Genomic DNA, 21,515 nt, shown 5'->3' on the forward strand with positions numbered 1-21,515 from the left:
TGTACCTTGAAGTATTTAATCTTAAAAGCAGAAGGTATCTTCTTCTAAAGTCTTAAATTCCTGCTAACATTTACTCCACCAAAATGATAGATGATGTCTAGGATTAGATTTACTCTCCTTGGCATGAGAAATTGGCATGAACCTGTCACAAGCTGAAACTGCTGTCTGAGATGTCTAGCTACTTCATTCTAAAGCTGAAGGAAGTTATTTCTTCCAGAAAAGAAAATGTTCATAGTTGATTCACTAGCTGACTTTTAAGTTTGTTTAGCTGCATTTAACAGTTAGATTTTCTTGAGTAAACACTGCTGATTTTCAGTACTTGTAATGTACTAGGGGGGATTAGGTTCTTTTATTTTGCAAGAAAGAGGCAGAATGAACCATTCTAGAAAAAAATGAACCATTTTAGAAAAAAATACTTGTATTCATTGATGAATGATACATTGTACTATATATGTATTTATACTTAGATACAAAAATTGTCCTCTTCCTCTTTCATTTTCCTCTTAGGCAGAAAACCTTCTACTTGATTCAGATATGAACATTAAAATCGCCGACTTTGGGTTTAGTAACGAATTCACGGTTGGTAATAAACTGGACACGTTTTGTGGCAGCCCACCTTACGCGGCTCCTGAACTTTTCCAAGGAAAGAAATATGATGGCCCTGAAGTGGATGTGTGGAGCCTTGGGGTGATTTTGTACACACTAGTGAGCGGATCACTGCCATTTGATGGGCAGAATCTAAAGGTACAGTTACAGTATGAAAGCTTGGCTTTTGCTGGGTTTCAATCTTCTGTGTCATCAGGAGCTCACCTTTAAAACTCTTATTTTACAGGAACTGAGGGAGCGAGTACTGAGGGGGAAGTACCGCATTCCATTCTACATGTCCACAGACTGTGAAAATCTACTGAAGAAGCTACTAGTACTGAATCCAATCAAACGAGGCAGCTTGGAAGTAAGTCATTTTGGTTTTGAAACAAGGGGGTTCAGATTAAGAAAGAATAAAATACAACAGTTGCTAGAGAATTCTAAATTTTTCAGGATGGATACTTTCTTCCTGTTTTAAGGGCCCAAAAGTCTTGTTAAAAAAAAAAGGAGGAAATGCCCCAGAAACAGTGCAGCTTGAAAATAAAGTGTTAATCAATGAAAATCTAACCTTAATTGCAGCTGACTAACAACTAAATTAAGAGCATTTCAAAGTGCAAACTGTTCCCACTTGTTTCAGTCAGATAATGGAGCTAGTTCAAAACCTGTGGAAAGCAGGACAAGATTGTAAATATCTTCCTGGAGGTTTTTTTTGGAGAAACAAGACCAGCAGCAGGCAGTACCATAAGCTTTTTTGACTTACCGTTTTCATGACTTCTTAAAAATGATCACTACAAGAAGAGTAACTGATGGAAAACTGTGGAGTTTTTTGTCTTATTAGTGCCATAAAACATGTAAACACTAAGAACTCTGTGAATGATATGATAATAATGACTAGTTATTTCTCTTCAATCGTTTCTTCTCCCTCTTCTGGTAGTTTTGTTTCTGAGTAGCTGGAAAGTTTTTATATATATATATATAAAAAAAAAATTCCTGATGTGTTCCTCAGGTGAAATCTGTTTTGAGGATTTCTAATGAGTTCTGATTGTTGTTGTTGTTAGTAAATTAGGTTTTATTTTCATGGGATGGAGAGAATATCTGTGCATAACTTGTAAGGTGTTTAAAAGGTTCAGTGTTTTTAAAGGGGCTGTTTTGTTTGAGATTGATGGATTGAATTGTATTTGCTGCATAGCTGATATTTAACAAATAATTGGTGTAGAGTTCACTCCAAAAGCTGCTTGGTTCTATTTTGTGAATTCTTTAACAGGGAGGGATTTTTTAAAATAACATCTCCTTACCATAGAGATGAAAGTAGAGCAGAAGACAAATAGAATACTTCTAAAATAGTATTTGCATGAATTAATCACTAGTGACTTTTGTTTCATCTTTCTACACATACTTGTGCAGCAGTGGATGGTGTTCCAGAGAATAAATCCCATTTAAGCAGCTTTTTATTTGTAGTGGCATGACTTATGCTTCCTGGCATGGATGGTACCTGTGCAAAGAAGCATGCACTTGCTGAGCTCTGTCTGCATGCAGCTCATTCCAAGCTGATGCTGGTTTATGACTTTTTATAAATAGTTCTAAGTTGAATAAAGTCTGTGCTGATGAGAGTGGTGAATGATGGCTTCTACTTTACTGATATGTGCTCATTATGCTCTGTGATTACTGTCTAAAGGACATAACGGTAAGAGTGTAGTCACTTCACAGAATACTGTTTACCTGTGTCATGTTTTGGTTTTAGGGAAATAGTTTTTTCTTTTATTGAATTTTCCTCTGGGTTTTCAGCAGTTTCTCTTCCAATCTAATTTCACTTTCATTCTAGACATTGTAGTGTTGTCCAGGTCTCTCCTTCCTGTCCCTGGAGAGAGGTATTGGATAGCAGCCTCACTGAAAGGACAAGGTTGTCAGATTGTGTGGAAGAGAGCAAGTAAATGTTGTGATCGAGGGTCTTGAGCCAGTTCCAAAATACTGGTAACAGACATTTTTCAGTATGCTAACCTGAGGGGGAGAGAAATAGACATCACAACATCTTTTTAAAGAGGAATATTCCTGAAATCACATTTGTTGAAAGTGTGGTATGTGATTTGGAAAGAAATTTGTCTGAACATTTCTAAAAATACATGTTTAGAATGAAAGTATAAATTTATTGGAAGCTTCTAAAACTGGGAGGACGATGTCATTTTACATGGGGAGGATTTTTTTTGTGCTTTGCCTTCTGATTATTTGCTCAGTTCCAACCATACATCATCTCAGTTCCCATGAATGTTTTTGGCAGACCATCCAAAAGGATGTTTGTCAGGGACATCAGCATCAAAGCTGAGATCCACACAAGATCAGCACCATATGGGTTAGGCTTAGCACTTGTCCTGTGGTAAGGAACCAGGCAAATCTTTATTAAAATGGTTCTTCTAGACTTTTTCATTGTTGCAGCTGAGAAGAAACGTTCTGGAAACAAGAGAATGTTGTTATAAACCAGTAAATATTCCCAGGAAGAGATGGGAAAAATGTACTGTCAGAAAATATGTGGATCTCTTAACTGTCAGGATTTCAACTAATTCCTCTTTCCCTCTCTCCCGGTCTTTAATTCTTTTGCACAGTGTTGCTCTGAAGTTCCTCCAGAGCAGATTTAGGCTTACAGAATGTAATAAAATAATTTTGACACAGACAGGACTTGAGCCAGACCAGATTTTTATTAGATAGCTTTCCTAAAAACTGAGGGAAAACTCATCAATAATGTCTAGTTGGTTGAAATTTAGTTTGGGTTGATGTTTAAGAAGTACAGTTTGGGTCAGATTTCTAAATATTCTGACCAAGGCTGCTGCTCTTTAATCAGCTGACTGAAAGCCCAGCAGAACTTAAACAAATGTAGTATTGATCCTGGAATTGGATTGTTTGTGTTGCTTCAAAATGCTTGATTGTAAGAGCCTGTTTAAGAGTTGTACAATAACTCAGTGTGCTTCTGAGATCATGTATTTAAAAGACAGAAGCTAGCAAAAATGTAGATATTTAACAGCTTGAAACAGAGTGGATTACACTGAACTCTAGATCTACCTACTGAAGAGACGTGAAAAACTAGGTGGGGATTTTCAGGTTTGCCTGTTAATTCAAGAAGGATCAAGAAAAGGAGGTAGAATTTGACTAGTGATTTCTGGCATCCACTTCATTGTGCTTAAACTTCTGATTTATTTAGCAGTATCTTTAAAAAATTGTGATTGCAGAGACTGCATAGTACTCTTTGGGGAGTCTCTTGTGTTCCTGCAAGGCTACAAATATGTAACCCAAGTCTGTTGTCAAGTAGACTCATGCTCTGTGTGTCAGAAATGCGGTATAGCATGTGTTCACAATCCCTCCCTCTTTATCCCACTCAAAAGCCAAAATATCAATTCCATCATAGATCAAATCCTTAAGTGTTATTGTCAGCAAAATGTTAATTAGCACAAAGTTCTCTATTGTTCTCATAGGGGTACAGCTATTGGGGTCTGTAATTTGGCAGCAGCACTACATACAAAGAATTTGGTTATATCAGTGGAAAATTGAGTCTTTGGCTCTTTGTGAGAAGTAACTTAATTTGGTGATTGCAAGGCATATTTGGAAGCTGTGGGAAACTTGATTTGCTGGCACTTGTTTCATTCTTGTGTCCATGTAGTGAGCAGTATTAGCATCTGTCCCTGAAGAGACATGTGTGCCTGTTGCTGTAGGAGAGAAAATTATTTTAGCTGTTTAATATGCCCTTAAGGAGAAACTGTAATGGTTAGGGATTCCAGACAATCAATCTTGAAGGCCTATAAAAAGATCCAGGCCACAAGAGAAGGAAATTTTCCAAAGAAGGCAGGAGAAATTTTTGAAGTAAATAACTGCATGGCATAGAGAGAGTTAAGAGGCATTTCTCCCTCCAGCCAAACTGTGAACATATTTAGGTCAAGTGCAGTGAGAAGATCCATAGGAAAAAGTGACCAGTTGGCATCATGATCTTCAAACTAATGACTTTAGGAAGCATCAGCACATTCCTGAAATATTCCTTCATTTCTAACACGTCCTTTGCTATTATTTGAAGGAGCTCTTTATTGTGATAGAGTTGGTATTGCAGTACCATCTTAGGATGTTAACCAAGAGTAGGGCTTGAGTGTTGGTCATTGGGCAAAATGAGATAAGGAGACAGTGGAAGTGAAGGGTACAAAATGAAAGACTTCCAGTAGTTTTGCTGGTATTTTGGGACACGGGGATTGTGTTGGGAAGGGTAAATAGGAGGAATGAACTTATGGAAACAAAAGGATGTGAAAGATAAAAGAAGAGTAAGATGTGAGGAGGAAAGGTATGAGGGAAAGAGCAGCATTCAGATTATTATGAACTTCAAATTGTTTTTCAGTAGACAAGCTAACACAAATGTAAAGGGGTGTGGTAAATGGCATGTTGTCCTAAAGCTCTTTTCTTTCCTTAGCAAATCATGAAGGATCGGTGGATGAATGTTGGCCACGAAGAAGAAGAACTAAAGCCATATACTGAGCCTGAACCAGATTTCAATGACACCAAAAGAATAGGTAAGACCTTCAGAAGGATGTTGCATCTGATGGACACAGGCAATTTTATCTTGTAAGCCAAACTAAACTCGTATTGAATTTGACCTACAATCTTATCATACAAGTAAAATACATTCTTTTTATTTAAATGAGAAATTCCATTACAATGGCCTCCTTATAACTACTTTTGTGACTTCACTGAGCTGACATCAATCTACAAGCACAGCAGAAGACAAATAAAACTACAGAATTTAACAGACTGAAGGAGACAGATTTTGTTATGAGGGCAACACTTCTTGCCTGCTGTGGTTAGTGGCAGTTACTGTTTTGGCCCAGTAGCTATTCATAGTTTCTATTTGCCAGTGATTTATTTGTTTGACATTGAACATTGTATAAGTTAGTTAAGAATTGTATAATGTAGTTGGCAGTTTTTATGATGAAAATAACAATGAAAGAGAGGAGTTTGTAGCATTTTCTATTTTGCACAGGAAAGAAACCTCATTGGCTTGAGCTGAATCTTAGTTACTTTAAATTATAAAGCTGTTTTTCTATTTTCACTGTTCTTAAGTTGTCAGTAAACCCAAACACTTATTCTGCTGATGTATCTGGCTCTTTTTACTTTTAGACATTATGGTCACAATGGGCTTTTCGAGAGAAGAAATCCATGAATCTTTAGTAAATCAAAAGTATGATGAAGTCATGGCTACTTACCTGCTTCTAGGTAGAAAACCACCTGAAGTAAGTGCTGCTTACATTTTCTGTTTTGGCCTTTATATGTTGCTGAGTTTAATGATGTTTTTGTTAATTATTTTGTAACTTTTTTTTTTAATGTGCTTGATAACTTATTAATGTGTTTCCCTTTTCATATCTTCTTGGATATCTTGTTAGTTCCCATATGAAGAAATAAATCTTAAGTATGTTCGTGTTTGCTTGTAAATATGTTGAATTGCTTTTTTAAAAAGCTGGCTGTTAATCTGAAGTGCCATGACTTCTTCTTGTCATGTATTTTCAGTTAAAATCTGAAATAGTTAGTAGCAGTTATTTTTCTGGCTACTCAGATGTGACATCCTTTATTTCTCAGAAATGTGTTTATCCTTTCTCACTTATATACTGTTTTATAGTGTATTTAATTATTTAATAAGTTACTGCATTGCAGTCATTAATAAATTTGTGGCAGAAAGTCTTGTGATTGTTTTGGAACTTAGAAGGATCTGTACATCTTTCAGGACCACATGGATTTTTCAAGAAATCAGAGACCAAGGCTTTCTTTTTGAAATTATTTTTTCCTGCTGCTTTGTTGGCGTTCCTTCAATTCCAAGAAAGTGTAGATCTGATATGTGCATCCTTGAGTGAATTTTCTCACATCTCTGAGCCAGAATTCCCTTGTGATGGTAGAGCATGAAGGGAATCTGTCTAAAATCATTTTGGCTCAAATTGCTTGGAAGAGGATCTTTGTCTTTTCCTCTGCTCTTACATAGAACTTACGCTTCTTAGATATGAACAAATCAGTGCCTGAGTTGCAGACCTTATAAAGATGTTTTGAAAGCCATAAAGAATCCTTTAGTCAGTACTTGCTTTTTTAGTCCTTCTGACTCAGTCCAATGCATTTTAAAATTGTGCTGGAGCTATGAATGCTCCTGGGCTTTAAAATAAAAAAGGCAGGGAAAGCCATTCTGTGGCTTAGGTTTTAAAATAGCACAGTTTTTGTTTCTGTCAAGATTCTTCTAATTTTGTTTTGAGCATTCATTAACTACTTAGCTTTAGCTATGTGTTTTTAAAGCACATTAAACACAGATAAAGCGATAAAATTAATCTTGAAGAATATTCAACTCTGGATGCAATTTTAAAATTTAAAAAAAAAGCCTTTGATTGGAACTTTTTGCTTTATAATGCCATGAAAGTACCAGTTGTGTTGAATTTCATTTATGATTTGAAAACCTGTTTTTCTTGTAGTTTGAAGCCGGTGATTCCTTGTCCAGCAGCAACTTGGGTCAAAGGTCTCGTCCCAGCAGTGACCTCAACAACAGCTCAGTGCAGTCCCCCGCTCACCTGAAGGTCCAGCGGAGCATCTCCACCAACCAGAAGCAGCGGCGGTTCAGTGATCATGGTGGGATAACGTTCCAACAAGGAAACTTACAGACACAGCTTAGTGGGAATGGGCAGTGTTTTGTGAAGCTGGCAGGGCCCCCACTCTGTGCATTTGCTGTGTGTGATGTGTCCTGCTGTCTGTGATGTGTCTCTGTATGAATGCTTCCGTGGTAAATCTGGATCCATGCACCTCACCAGTTTAATTCTTTGGATTTGTTACTTGGTTTATCTTCTAAATGAGAACAGTGAGGGTGTTTGCTGGTTAGGAACTAATGTCAGCTGTTGGTCTGGATAACCTCAAGGGCAGCAAACCAATTGTTTTGTCATTACATTTGGTTGTGGGGCCAAATTGTTTGTTTCCAAAAGACAACAATTTTACCAAGTATCCAGGAAACATTTTCAGGTGAAAATGCTTCTATCAAAAAGGAGTACATATTTAAAACATTAAATGAAAGATGATTCTTTTTTCCTCAGCTGTCAAATTGCTATAAATATTTCTAAAATGTTTCGCCCTTTTCTCTGCCTCATTTACATTATAGTTTTCTGCATTTTTTTTCCCAAAAATAGTAACCAATGTGAAAATTGTTAGCTGATGTGATTTTATTTGAAAGGAATGTAAAAGTCTACTGACGGAGGAGTTTTCCCAAAACACTTTAAAGAATGGTGAAAAGGAAAAGAATTGTGATATTTTCCAAGTATAAACATGCTTGTAAACAAAGTAGTCCTAGGGTTTTCAGGGGAAAACAGTTTTTCATAGTATTTAGAGGAAAAGGTATCCAGTAAAAAGTACTAAAAAAAATTTGGAAAATGTCATTTAATTCCTTTTTTCATAATATGGTGCAAATTGCATGGACTTAAAATGAGAATTAAAATGCTCTTCTAGGTTTTACATATTGATGTGAAATGGGAAGTAATTCTGAACTGCAAATTGGTAGTGGAGAGAGAGTGGGTAGAAAGAACACAGGCTGTCACAGCTCGATTTAGTAGGTTGGTCTGTGTGCTGAGTTTGCCGTCAGAGTTGTTCAAATGCTTTTTTTGGACTCGGGGAATTATATTTAGACTACTTTGGCCAAGAAAAATGCAGTGATTATTTTTAGATATTTATTAATTCTATTTTTATTTGGCAGTTGGCCCCTCGATTCCTCCTGCTGTGTCATACACAAAAAGGTCTCAGGCAAATAGTGTGGAAAGTGAACAGAAAGAAGACTGGGACAAGGATGTCTCACGCAAACTTGGCAGCACTACAGTGGGATCCAAAGGAGAGATGGCTGCAAGTCCACTTGTGGGTCCAGAAAGAAAGAAGTCAAGTGCAGTTACCAGTGTGAGTTGGGTGTGCTTCTGGCTTGTTATATTTACTTTTCCCTTTTTAAACAAAATGTGCAGCACAGGGTTACTATAGACATAATGGGTATGGAATAAGCCACTAAGTCTATTTCTGGTAACTTTTACTGGCAGACAGAAATAGGCTACAGTGGATGCCTTTTAAAATAAACCTTGCCCTTCCCCCCACAACTTTACTTTTTCTAACACTAACATAACAGTAAACATGAGAATGTCTGCACTTGGGCAAACTTCAGTTTCTGTCAAGAAAAATACTGGATATTTAAGGAAAGAACATAAGAATGGAGCCAATATGGAGTGCTCTTTTTCTGGTTTCTAATGCTTGTCTATCTACAAAGAAGTCAAGGGGCTTCTAAATCAGAGATTTCATCTGATTAATCCTATGTAATATCTCTGATGAACTTTCTCTGTAAATTTGGTAGCTTGGTTTTCTGAAACCATGTCATTTTGGACTTCAGAAATGGGGTGAGATGAGGGGGAGCAACCCACTTGTTCCCTGGTGCATGTGCCTGCTGATGATACGATTTACAGCCTGGCTGTTGCATTAAGAAACTGAACTAGCAAATGAATAATTTCTTAATGCTTCTGTTGTGATACTTACAGTTCTGTAAACTGCTATCATATTACTGCCTCAAACACCTTTGTTCCAAATAAGAGTCTGTCTCTTCTAATGTGAAAGCATCTACTTTGCCTTGTGGTAATTCCTGTGCAGTTGTATTGGTGTTCAGGATTCGCAGTGAAAAAGTACTGCATCATGTTTAAACAGCTACTTAGGAGCAAGAGTTCATGTGGGGAGAAAAAAATCGGCATGAATCATGATTTAAGATTCAAGTATATTTTGTGCTGTTTAGGAGACAAGGTCTATTAAATACAAAAATTCTTGCCATCTTTTAGTACAGTAGACTGGCAACAGGAGTTCTCATTGTCCTTTGGGATTCTGTGTGCTCCTATCTTGGATATTCTGGAAAGATGATGTACCTTTCTACTAGAATTTTGTGAAAGTAAAGTAAATGCTGAAGTTGATTTAACCTCTAATGTTCTGTAGGCTGTGTCTGCAATACATCTGCATATGCTTTAAATATTTTTTTTTTTAATTTTAAATGGAGTTGTTGTCTCCCCACCCCCCCCCCCCAAGAGTCTTTGAAATTATGGCTTTGTGGATTGCATGCAGGAACTCTGAGTCTTCTAAGATGAGATTTCATATCTGAGCTCTTCCAAAACTACGCTGCCCCAAAGCTGATTAGAATAATGTGTGGTACAAGCTGATATGTCACAAGCATTTCTCTGCTTTGTGAGAACTAATTAAATGGAGTATCTTTGCTATGAAGAATGAGAAATTGATTTACTTGCTAATGGCAGCTTCAATATTCATGCATTTTTAGCTCTGTTACTATTTTGGGGACTTTGAAAGGCTTTGTGATGGGCATGATTAGGGAATATTGGTGTCTGATATTACAATAGTAGTTCAAGGTTGAGCAGCTTACACAGCTACTGAATATTTTTGTTTAAAACTCAAACATTTAAAATTAAAAAGGCTAATTTAATGTGGATAATTTAAAAATATTTTTGTGTATCTTTTGGGGTAATGTATTTGTAGCTACAAGACATATTTGCCATGTTATCTGCATCATAATTTCTGGGTTGACTGGCACACAGTGATAGTATTTCCATTTTCCTCTTGAAAGCTCTTTTGACAGGGGCAACAAACTGGAGCCCTTATTGGAAAATCATGCTGTGCAGGAAAGCCTTTCAGCCAGCCACAGGTGTGTTCTCTGGGATCCTGGTTTGTTTGATCCCAGGGACGAATAATACAGGAACACAGTATGTGGGAATTGCATAATAACACTTTCTAAAGCATGTGTCAGCAAAATTAAACTTCCTTGTGTTCTCTCAGTGTATACTCAATAGTGCAGTAATGAGATGGTGAATGAGCTATTGGAAAAAACAGCTGATGATATAAAGGATTTATGTTGACAGATTGACTTAGTACATTTGAAAGCATTAACAATACACATAAGTGGCTGAAATGCTAAGTATTCTTCCAATGCTTAGATTTTTGTACAACATGATATACAGTAGAAGAAAGTATTTAATTTAACTTTAGTCTTAATTTCCTTCTAGAATAACGTGTTTTCTGGTAGTGGAATGACAAGGAGGAACACTTATGTTTGTGAACGTTCTTCAGATCGCTATTCTGCAATACAGAATGGGAAGGACAACAGGTATTGTTCAACTTTCCTTGTTTATTGGTTTGAGTACAAGAACTGAGGCATAGAAGACACAGGTTATGCAATTAATCCATACCATTATGAATCACAGTGTGAAATACATGAAGTCCAAGTGTATGTTTTCATCTTCCACTGCTGCTGCTTTGTGGCAACTTTTTAAGCTATGTGTCAGGCAGCCTTTGCTTCTTTTTATGGCATTACATTGATTACTGAGGGTTGTCTTCCGACACAGGATGGAGTAACTGTGCTAATAACTAATTGCTAAGTGGGCAGTTATGCTGTGGAGAGCTTGAGATGGATTACTCTGACAGTGTAGCCTGATCCTTTTTCATTTCCCCCAATCACTCAAAAAGCTGAAATGGTTAAAATTTGTAAATTGTTTTCAATATAAGTTTTTGGCCTAAATAATATTTTCATAGTGATGGTAACCCATTTGTGTCTTTTGTGGGATGACAAGCTCAGTTTAGTATGTTTTGTTAAGTAGTATTGTGTTTAACACTGCCAATTAGTCTTTTTAAAAATCTTTTGTTCATCCCTGGTGTTACTTAACTCCTGTACTTGACTGAAAAATAAAATACTGACTTTACTGGAGAATAATAAAAATCCAATTTTGTTTTTAGATTCAAAGAACAGGTCTTACTCTGGTGCTTTTGAAGCTATTCAAATACAACAGTTACTGTAAAATGAACAAAAAAATTCATAGCACGAAATAGCATAATCTAGTAAACTAGTTTTCTTTTGTTTTCTGTCATAGTGTTTAATTTTTTAATGATGCATACAATTTTGGAAATAAGAGAACTATAGGGTTGTTCAGCTACAACAAAATGATGAGCTGTGGAACACAAAATACAACTATTTAATTAAACACTTAGAATTAGTTTTCTGCTTTTTAATGTACTTCCTTAAATCACTTTAATTTCAAATTACTAGATGGGTGCTTTCAAAAGTGTCTTCCAGTAGTTTTGTGTATAGTTTCAAATATTTGAACAAGGGTAGTAATCCATTTTTGAAAAGAAAGAAGGTAATGTAGTTTTTAGATAGAGGGTTAAAATATATATTACAGTATTTTTTCTGATCTCACAAAGATACTTTTCTTTCAAGAGGTTTAATGCATGAAACACTATAAAGAGAAGGGATTTTTTTCAAAGTTTTTCATTTTACAGTTCAATTTTTCTAGTGTTGAAAGATTCTTAAACCCTGTTCCTTTCATGAGTACAATGAAAATTGTGCCCAGTTCTTAAAGCATATTCTGAAAAATGAGGAAGAATTTTCTTTTGAGTTGTATTATTTGCCTTTCCTACAAGATGTGTGTTGCAAATGAATTTGGATTGGGTGTAGCTGAATGTCTTGTGTCATCGAATTGTTCATCTGAAATCGTTACCTCTTTGCTACAGATATTATTTGGCTGTGGGACTCCAGTTGCTAATACATTATTAATGCAATTTCACTTATGCTTGTAAAGGCAAAGCTGTATTTTGCCTTAATTCGTTTGACTTTTGTTTTAAAAATTAATGGCACAATAGTTTTGCCACTACTTCCATCTTTCTTGCCACTTAAGGAAGGAGAAATAAAAGTACTGGTAGAAGGAACTGTACTTTGAAAGGGTTGACTCAGCCCAGCAGTGTCTGGGATAGTCCAGAGGAGAAGGACAAATTGGTCCTTTAAAAACCAGTCACTTCTAAGTGATAATGTGACAGCAGTTCCAAATGTTTCAAGTTTTAGATGTTTGTTTTAACTGTAAATAAGGGTATTCACAAAAGGAGTCTATTTAATCAATCTGTTTAAGTCTTTGTGAATTTCTTTTTCAGTATTTTTTATTATGTCCTTGTATTCTTTGTAGTCTTTCTTCATTACTTTGAATAATGTGTGTGTAAGCTTTAATCTTGGGAGGAATGAAAAGGCCTAATTTAGCATATATGGAGAATTCATTTATGGATGAACATAATTCTCTCAGAATTCTGTATTCTTTACTTTAACTGATTAAGGCAGCCTGGTCACTCGGTCTTCTGTTTAATTAAACAGCACTGCTGAGTTCTAAAAGAAGAAATGAGTTGTTTTCTCTTTTTTAAGGGGTTTTACACTAACCTTTCTTTTCCCTTGTCATTTGTCCATCCCTGCTGCCTTGCTGCCATGGCAAAAGCCTGACAGAAATGTCTGCAAGCAGCACATCCTCCGCAGGCTCTGCAGTGGCCTCTGTCTCCACGCGCCCTCGGCATCAAAAGTCTATGTCTGCCTCTGGTCACCCTATCAAAGTCACACTGCCAACCATCAAAGATGGTACTGAAGCTTACCGACCAAGGTAACAGATTGATGGGCGTTTCTTCATTGCTGTGCACTTCAGAAATGCTGTTGTTCAGTTCATGATAGACCTCAAAGTGTTTGTAATCCAGTCAAAACTGCCACGTTGTGTACTGGTTTTAAACTTGCTCAAGTATTGTGGGTATTACAGATAATTTAAGCCTGGTTTTGTTCATGGCACACGTTTGCATACAGTTAAAAAAGTTCCTTGACTGCCTCCCTCTGGAAACTTCTGGAAAACTTAAGTAGTTAAAAATCTGACTACTTAAGATGGGACCGTGCAATGCAGGCCACCATAAATTGAAATTAAATACTGGAATGTTAACCTCTCTGATTTATAGGTTGCTAAGCTCATTGGTGTCTAAAAGCACTGCAGTATAGTTGTTCTTACTATTAACTGCCTGAATAGCTTTATACACTTATTTCTGTCAGGTTATGACTGAAGAAATACCCATTAAGTTTTTTGGGAGTGCTTGTGTTAAGGGTGTTAATGAGCATGTTTTTCCAGAAGAGAGCTGGGAACATTTCAGCTCCCACCACACTTTTCTACCTTTTTCCTTTGTCCTATAATCTGTGTATACTTTACCAGCTCTAATACTTGAGATAGAAATAATCAAGAGATATTAATTGTAAAATCAAACTGAGTATGAATCATAAAAGCAAATCAGTAGCACATTCAGTTTTTAAAAAGAATCAAGAGCGGGGTTTCTTTCCTGTCTTTGAGAAACAGTTGTCATGTAGGAGGGCTTTTAGCCTAGTCTTTCTCGTTATTTATGCTTCTATTTTCCCAGCAGTGCAACTCAAAGAGTGCCTGCTGCCTCCCCATCTGCTCATAGCATTAGCACTACCACTCCAGACCGGACCCGCTTTCCCCGGGGCAGCTCCAGCCGCAGCACTTTCCACGGGGAGCAGCTGCGGGAGCGGCGCAACGCCACCTACAACGGCCCGCCCGCCTCGCCGTCCCACGAGACCGGCGCGTTCGCACACGCCAGGAGGGGCACGTCCACTGGCATCATCAGCAAGATCACCTCCAAGTTTGTCCGCAGGTTGGTACCTCACGTTTTAAGAGAAAACAAAATTAGAGAAGCCCAGCCTGTAACCAGGGCTTTAGCTGTGAAGTCTTTGACAGTTTCCAGTGTAACTCTGAAGTGAATATAAATTTAGTTAGAGTGCTGCTTGGTTGGTGTGTTCCTTCCTGCATCTGCCTTGTTTCACTTCTCTGTACGTATTGTAACCATTGTTTGAGCAGCTATTCTGCTTCTTTATCTTAACAGGAGCAAGAGAACGCTGCTCAAAAGGGGCTTTTGCTCTTGTTTCACAGCTATGATACAATTAAATTAAAATCAAATTAGTTTGAATACTGGAAACAGTGACTTCAAAATGAGTCATTATTTAGTGTTAACAATATTTTACTTTTTTAATTGGATGCAGTTTGTTGCAAGGGCTATATTTACAATCATTTTATTGCTGTCCTTAAAAGGAATAGGTATTCACAAGTTATTTCAGGTAATTCTTAAATCTGTGAATAAATGAGAAGTTAGAAGCAGGCAGAAGTCTGGAAGTGTGGAAATAATAGTATTTCAGTATCATACAGCCTGTTGTTCTATGTCACCAACTTCTTCAAATGTAAGTTCAGGTTTCTGAAAGAAGTAAACCCACACATCCTGGATCTTCATTCATTCCTTTGATGATGCTAACAGCAATAAAACTGTGAGGAGAGGTGCTGAGAAAGATTTTCAAATACTGTGTTTAGTATCAGGTGACTGTTGACTTAGAAGTCACAAGAGCCTTCCCAAAAGGGGACTTAATTTTTCAGTTTGCCTCTTTCTACCAGTGATTTATCTATTAATTTTCAATCCTGTTTATGGATGTGTCCATAGTGCATTATTCTCAGCTTTACAACACAATGATATACTGGAAATTTCTCCTTCTCTTGCAGAGAATGCAAGAGGAGGGCTGTTATGCCCTGAATCCTATCACTTGTGTGTAGGGGGAAAAAAAAGATCAATTCAAAGTTAGGTTAAGCTAGTAGTTGCAAATTTATAGGTAAAATATCATGAATTGTACAAGGCAAGAGGAGAGAGAAAGTTGGAAATGGAATGATGTTCCTCACAAAATTGATTTCACCTGGCGAGCTGATAGTGCATCAGTGTGTGCCTAAATAATACTTCCTATGAAGACCTAAAGAAAAGTATATGAATTATTTTCTTTTTCCAGAAACCTGAACATACAGGACTATGATCATCTGTTATTGGTATCTCCAGCACTTACATAGTAGCAAGGAGAGAATTGTTCTCTGATTTTAAAGAGGAAAAAAAATATTACGGAAAAGTTAGTCAACTGTTGTCAGTGTAGATTTCTAAATGAGAAGAAAGGTATTTTCTGTTGAGTAACTAATCAACCTCAAGAGCACAGGCTGCTTTTTTGTGTAACAGCTCCTTGTTATTTGCAAGGAATGGTATATTGAATTTTTTTAAGAGTTAGATCAAAGAAATAATATCTTCACTATCTTAAACTACAATATTAAAATAACATTTTGGACTATATGTTTAGAATTAAGATATCTTAAATTGCTGTATTGTAAATTTATCTTTATTATAGAAGGTTTTATACAATTTCCTAGTATGTTTTGTACTGTTAAAAGTATATTTTGTCATGGCCCTATAGGGTGTGTGTTTGTTTTGTTTCTGGTGATGGTGGGGTGTTTTGATGTGTTCTTATTCTTTTTAATTTGGGTTGTTTGAGACTTAATGACTGGGATTATGTGGGTGGAGGTCCAGGGGGTTATTTTTTTGCTGTTCTTTGAGTTGGATCACATAACTTTTAACTTCTATACTGTTCAGGAAATAATGGTTTAAAGCATACTTTGACTAGAAGGTGTCATGAAAGACTTTTTTTACTAACTTTTGACAAGGGTAAATGCCTTTTCTGGTAAGTATATAAAATAAATACATAATGAGAATGCTTAGTGAATAGGGTATTGAAGTATTTTGAATCAATGGTTTATGTCAAATGATACTTCCCTGGTGTTAGTTACTAAAGTGTTTGTGTTTTGAAGGTATTACATTAATCAGCTAATTGCAATTAGGTGCCAAAATGTTGGTACAGCAGCACTAGGAACATACCTAGGTGGCTTACACAGTCTGGGGATATGTTTCAAGTTGCTTCATACTAAAAAGACATAATATAAAACAGTTCCTTGCAAAGCACAGCTCTAATGCAACAAGTTAAAGATATATTTAATCTTGAGCTCTGTGGTAATCTCCCTGGAGTCAGTGTAACAGCTGATTTGCTTAAAGTGAAGCCGATGTTGAAGTAACCTTCGTGAACTGGGCTTCAAGCATTTGGTCTCACAAACCCTTAGGCACATCTTATTGTTAATTGCTTGAGTGTGCTTAAGCATGGGCTTGTCTCAAAGTGCTTTCAGGACTGACATACAAAGGCCTGACCCACAGGGGTGCAGAGTGGAGCCCCCCGGACCACCTTGACAAACTGCTCCTCTGTGTTTGCTGGAATTACATGTGGCCATTGCTCTGTCTGCAGTAGGTTCAGAACAACATGTTAATTTTGCCATCAGTTGGGGAAAAAATAAAACAATTACATGTCAGAGCTGAAGAAAGCTAAGGTGTCATAAAGGGAAACTAAAATTACAGCTGTGAAAAAATACTTTAAACAGTATTAGGCTTGACATTATTATACTGATTTTTTTTTTTTTTTGTCAGTAGCTATTTAACATTGTTCTAGGTGTAGGTTTTCTTAACTTTTATTTTTCACCTTTATCATTGAATCTCAACCTTAACTTTGTTTTGAGGGATCCAAGTGAAGGCGAAGCCAGTGGCAGAACTGACACCTCAAGGTGAGGAGTCACTATTAATACTTCGCTCCTAGGTCTTTCGAATCAAGTGATTTCTTAAAGCCTTTTAATCAGGATGTAAAAGAGAATAGTGCTTAAGTATTCTGTATTTCAAAAATGTTTTCTATTTGGGGGGAGGGGGTCTTGGTGAGGTCCTTTATATCCCTCATTTCTGCTTTCTTGCGAAGTATTTAATATAAACCTTTATGTGTGTTCCTTTGAATAATAAAGCCCCCTGTAGGAGTTAACCAATCCTTCAGGCACTTAAAATCATGTTTTGACTTACAAATATTTAATGGTGTTTACTTTTGGTTTCAGTGGACAGTGTAAATACTTCGTGTGTCTGTGTGTATATATGTACCTATTAAATTTTTACTATAGTTACATACTGTGCTCATTACTAAAGCTGCTACTTGCCATAAGTAAACACCTTATAGTCCCTGAGAAATGAATGTCACTTGCTCTGAGAAATAAAGCAAGTGACATTCAGACAAAAGGGGTGGTGACCACCAAATATTGAATTTCTGTGGCAGCCACTGTACACAAATCTACAGATGCTTTGTTAGCAATAAAACATTTCTTCATATGCTCATTTTCCAGTATATCTGCTCTTTTGCCATGTTTCAGCATTTGGCTCTGCATTTTTGGTGTGCTTAAGCACAGTGCATACCTCCTTATTTTTCTGCTCTCTAATGAACAGGCATTGTAGTTTGCATTCATTCTAAACTGGTCACTTACAGAAGGTATTGATTTAGTTTTCAAAACAGAAAGCCTCTATTAAAAAAAAAAATAAACAGCACATTCTTACCAGGATACACTGTATATAACACACAATGCATTTATCTAAGTTAGCCCTTTTCAATTCAGAGTCTATTAACTGTCAAACTCTTGGATGTGGAAAGGGAAAAGAGACTGAGTGTTCAAGTGAAGTGTAAAGTTGCTTTCAGCTCTTGCTTTCATTCTCTAGCTTTCTCTGCTTTTTGTCATCCTACAGTGTCTGTTTTGGGCTAAAAAAGTCATTTGAGATCTTATCCCTGCTTTATCCTTTGATATCAGTGTGGTTCTCTGGGGGTCACACAAAGTCAAATTAAAAGTGCTTGTTTTGACTCCTCTCTGCATAATGACTGTTTATACACTCAAAATGAGTGCAGCACCTTTCCCCAGTGATGGCTGGGGAGGCATCAGCATCAGGAGTACCTGTGGCACAAACAGATACAGCTGACCGTGGAATTACTTTAAAATAATTAGTGCTGGTTCTCAAAATGTTTTCTGTAATGGAACAAGTAATCTGTTTGATAAGGAAGCATCAGACTAAGAGCATTAATTGGAATTGCTCCCTTGCTGTTTTGTCCTTTATCAAATAAAATACTTTGTGTCTGTATTTGTAAAATACACGTCGCTGTTTCTTATGCGTAAAAGCTGGTGGCTGTGTACTCAAGTGGTGACTAACAGGCTGTTTACAACCAAATTACAGTCCAAAATTCTGCCTCATCAGTTAAAATAAAACATGTTATTATAAGGTCTTTTGACACAGAGAGAGGTCAAAAATCTAAGCAAGTACAAAACGGGGGGAAGGCAGAAAAGAGGGGAGGGAATTAACTAAAGACTTGTGAATTGCAGGGTGGGATTTCTTCCTCTGCTGCTTTTACAGTATGATTTCTGCTTCAGGATTGTGTCCCTCAACTTCAGTTTTGTTGGTGTATGGCATGCTCCAGATCATGAAATCAGCAGAACTTCAGTCATGCTTTTACATAGATTCCACTCTCTTTGGAGCAGTATGGAGTAACGTGTGTCTGCTGCAGTTACCATTGCACATGTTGTCATCAGAACACTGTAGAGCAGGGGTTTCCAAACTTGCTTTGCTGTGTGCCACTACTGTGGCACGGTGCTGTGCTGAGCACATGTGTGCAGCATGTGGGGCAGGACTGTTCCAGCAGTGTCCATCCAAATCCCTGAATTGGCTCGCCCATGACTCATGGCATCTCAATGGCAGTTTAGAAACCCCTGTTCAAGAACTGTATTTCTCTTCATCTCTCTCGACTACACTGCTTTGGTTTTGACTTGGCTGTATGTCACTTGTTCCAGGAGTGTTTCTGGGGAGCCTAAAGACAGAGAGAAGGAGGATAGCAAAGATTCAAAGCCACGCTCCTTGCGGTTCACGTGGAGTATGAAGACCACAAGTTCTATGGACCCGAATGATATGATGAGAGAGATTCGGAAAGTGTTAGATGCTAATAACTGTGATTACGAACAAAAAGAGAGGTTTTTGCTCTTCTGTGTCCACGGTGATGCACGACAAGACAGCCTTGTTCAGTGGGAGATGGAAGTCTGCAAACTGCCACGATTGTCGCTCAATGGAGTTCGCTTCAAGAGAATATCTGGGACTTCTATTGCATTTAAGAACATTGCATCCAAGATAGCAAATGAGCTTAAGCTGTAAAGAGAACCTAAATTCTTTGGGATCAGGGAAGATTCATACATGATCTACACTTTGAATGTACTGGTTTTGCCTAATGTGATTGGCCTGTGAAACTTCCCATGTAGAAATTGCCCTTATTGCAATAAGGTTATACATAGTTATTCAGAATTGTAAAGTTAAATCCAGTATGACCTATATTAAATAACTGTAGCTAAAGAAGTTATGTTCACATGTACAGGTAAGTATATAGAGCATTCTGTTCATTTTATGTTCATAGAGTTGTATAATAAAAAGATGACTGCTTAAATTCAGATCTTGTATAGTTGTCTAGATTTCTGCACAGAAATGTATGTTTGATGCTTTGAGTTGGAAAAGTTCTTCCCTATCATTTACATTTTTGGTGGGTTTTATAAGTCTTACCTCTACCATGTGTTTTTTAAAAAACTTGTGTCCTGAGTCAAATGCACAAAACTAGTTTTCACAACTGTAGCATGACCATTTTTAATTATTTAAAAATTGTTCATGAGTTGAACCAAAAGTCAATGAATAATTGGCTTTTGTTCTACATGAGACTGTTCCTGCTTATCTTTGGCTCTTTTCCTTGTTATTGGACAGTGTTTAGTTAAAAAAAAAGAGACAAACATGTTTACAGTGTTGGCACTTACAGTTTAGAAACTTTGTTCTGCCTTTGGCCAGCTCTGAGCTGTGGGGGAACAGAAACCGGGCATAAGTGATTTCTGTCTGCAAATTCCAATTCTTATTCCCATGGCCCATTAATAAATGTAGCACCAAAATGGAGAACCGGAATTATTTGAATATCTTGGTGTAAAATATCACTTATTTGCTGCCTTCAGAATACTACAAATTCCATTTTATGGAAATATATTAACATTGGGACTGTTTAATAGCACAAGATAATCTGAAGTGTTGACCAATTGTGTAAGTTAATAATACCACCTCAGGAATTAGCTTGGCTTTTGGAACATGTGCCCCAAAGAGTACATGCAATTCCACATAATATTTTACAGCTAAACATACATTGTTTATAATGATAAATTGTTGATTTATGCTTTTGTGGTTGTACAGTTTGTTCCCATGTAACCTGTTTGTGTTTAATATTTTACCAGATTTCTTGTATTTATTCCACATCATTATGCCTGTAATGTGCAGCTTTGTAATTAGGCACTTGCCTACAGAAAAGAAAAAAAAAAACCAGCCCCACTTTTTTTTTCCTTCATAATTAATGATTATAAACTATGTAAAACCACTAGTACTGGTACATTTTAATACTTGTTCTTTTGTACTGAATTAACCATAGAGGTTGGTTGTGCAATGTTATTTAATGTCGTAATTACTGTAATATCAACATATGGGCCCCATCTGCACACTCTTGTGAAGAATAGAAAGTTCATTAAGAAATTGTCACTTTAAAAAATAAAAACTAAAAAAAAAGCTGTGGTAAACTCTGTAACCCTAAGTTAGAAAGCTGTAAGTGTAGTAAATGTGCCATTCTCTAATGGCTTCTTGACCAAGATGGACTTTACATACTGTACTGTGATGTAGCTTTCCTATGTAACAGTTATGTTCGGAAATGGGCGTGTATTGTTGCCTTAGAAAAAGGGTGGTGTTTGGAAAGAAAGAACTGTAGCCCCTTTTCTTTTTTTTATCTGATGTTCATTGAAACAAAATCTGATGCAAGTCATCTTGATTCACTGGTGCACTCTATTAAAACTTACTTGAACAGTTCTCATACTAAAATACTTGTTGTTTGCCCTTTATAAAATCATTACTGCAGGTAGCAAAACAGTTTAAAGGTGCATAGGCTCCATCTTCAGCACAGTGTGAATGCAGGATTAGGATTGCATGAGTTCAAGTGGTCCTGCACTGTTCAGAAACTGTCAGTGGTTTAGCATTAGTGGATATCCAGGAGCTTTTACAGGAGTTCACTAAAAATCAGCCTGGGGAGGAGAGGGGTGTGTGTCTGCCCAATTTACCCATAAATGTCTATAAATGCTCAATTTTTCTTTAAAATACACAACTAAAATGTAACCGTGATGCTAATCTAAGATAATGTATGAACTTGGTCATGAAACAAAACCTTTTGCCTTTTCAGAAGGTTCAGTGGAAAAAAATATAGGTCATGCTGTGAGACAGTAGATTAAGTACTTAGGAAAGCTTCCTGCTTT

General features: G+C 36.8%; 1 protein-coding gene across 6 annotated transcripts in view; it reads left to right on the forward strand.

Moving 5' to 3' along the window:
* The window catches only part of MARK1 (microtubule affinity regulating kinase 1), a 57,250-nt gene extending 36,163 nt beyond the window's left edge, over positions 1–21,087 (forward strand). For 3 of the 6 annotated variants that reach the window (XM_048296625.1, XM_048296623.1, XM_048296628.1), the window contains 11 exons: positions 508–744; positions 833–952; positions 5,024–5,123; positions 5,728–5,840; positions 7,056–7,209; positions 8,318–8,511; positions 10,653–10,753; positions 12,900–13,058; positions 13,849–14,103; positions 16,869–16,913; positions 18,996–21,087. In XM_048296625.1, coding sequence (XP_048152582.1) covers positions 508–744; positions 833–952; positions 5,024–5,123; positions 5,728–5,840; positions 7,056–7,209; positions 8,318–8,511; positions 10,653–10,753; positions 12,900–13,058; positions 13,849–14,103; positions 16,869–16,913; positions 18,996–19,350 — 1,833 coding nt within the window. In that variant the 3' untranslated portion in view covers positions 19,351–21,087. The remainder of the gene's footprint in view (positions 1–507; positions 745–832; positions 953–5,023; positions 5,124–5,727; positions 5,841–7,055; positions 7,210–8,317; positions 8,512–10,652; positions 10,754–12,899; positions 13,059–13,848; positions 14,104–16,868; positions 16,914–18,995) is intronic. The other 3 variants (XM_048296624.1, XM_048296626.1, XM_048296627.1) reach the window with 3 other exon arrangements.
* The last annotated feature ends 428 nt before the right edge of the window (positions 21,088–21,515 follow it).

This window comes from Corvus hawaiiensis, chromosome 3 (assembly GCF_020740725.1).
Source record: "Corvus hawaiiensis isolate bCorHaw1 chromosome 3, bCorHaw1.pri.cur, whole genome shotgun sequence".
NCBI lineage: Eukaryota > Metazoa > Chordata > Aves > Passeriformes > Corvidae > Corvus > Corvus hawaiiensis.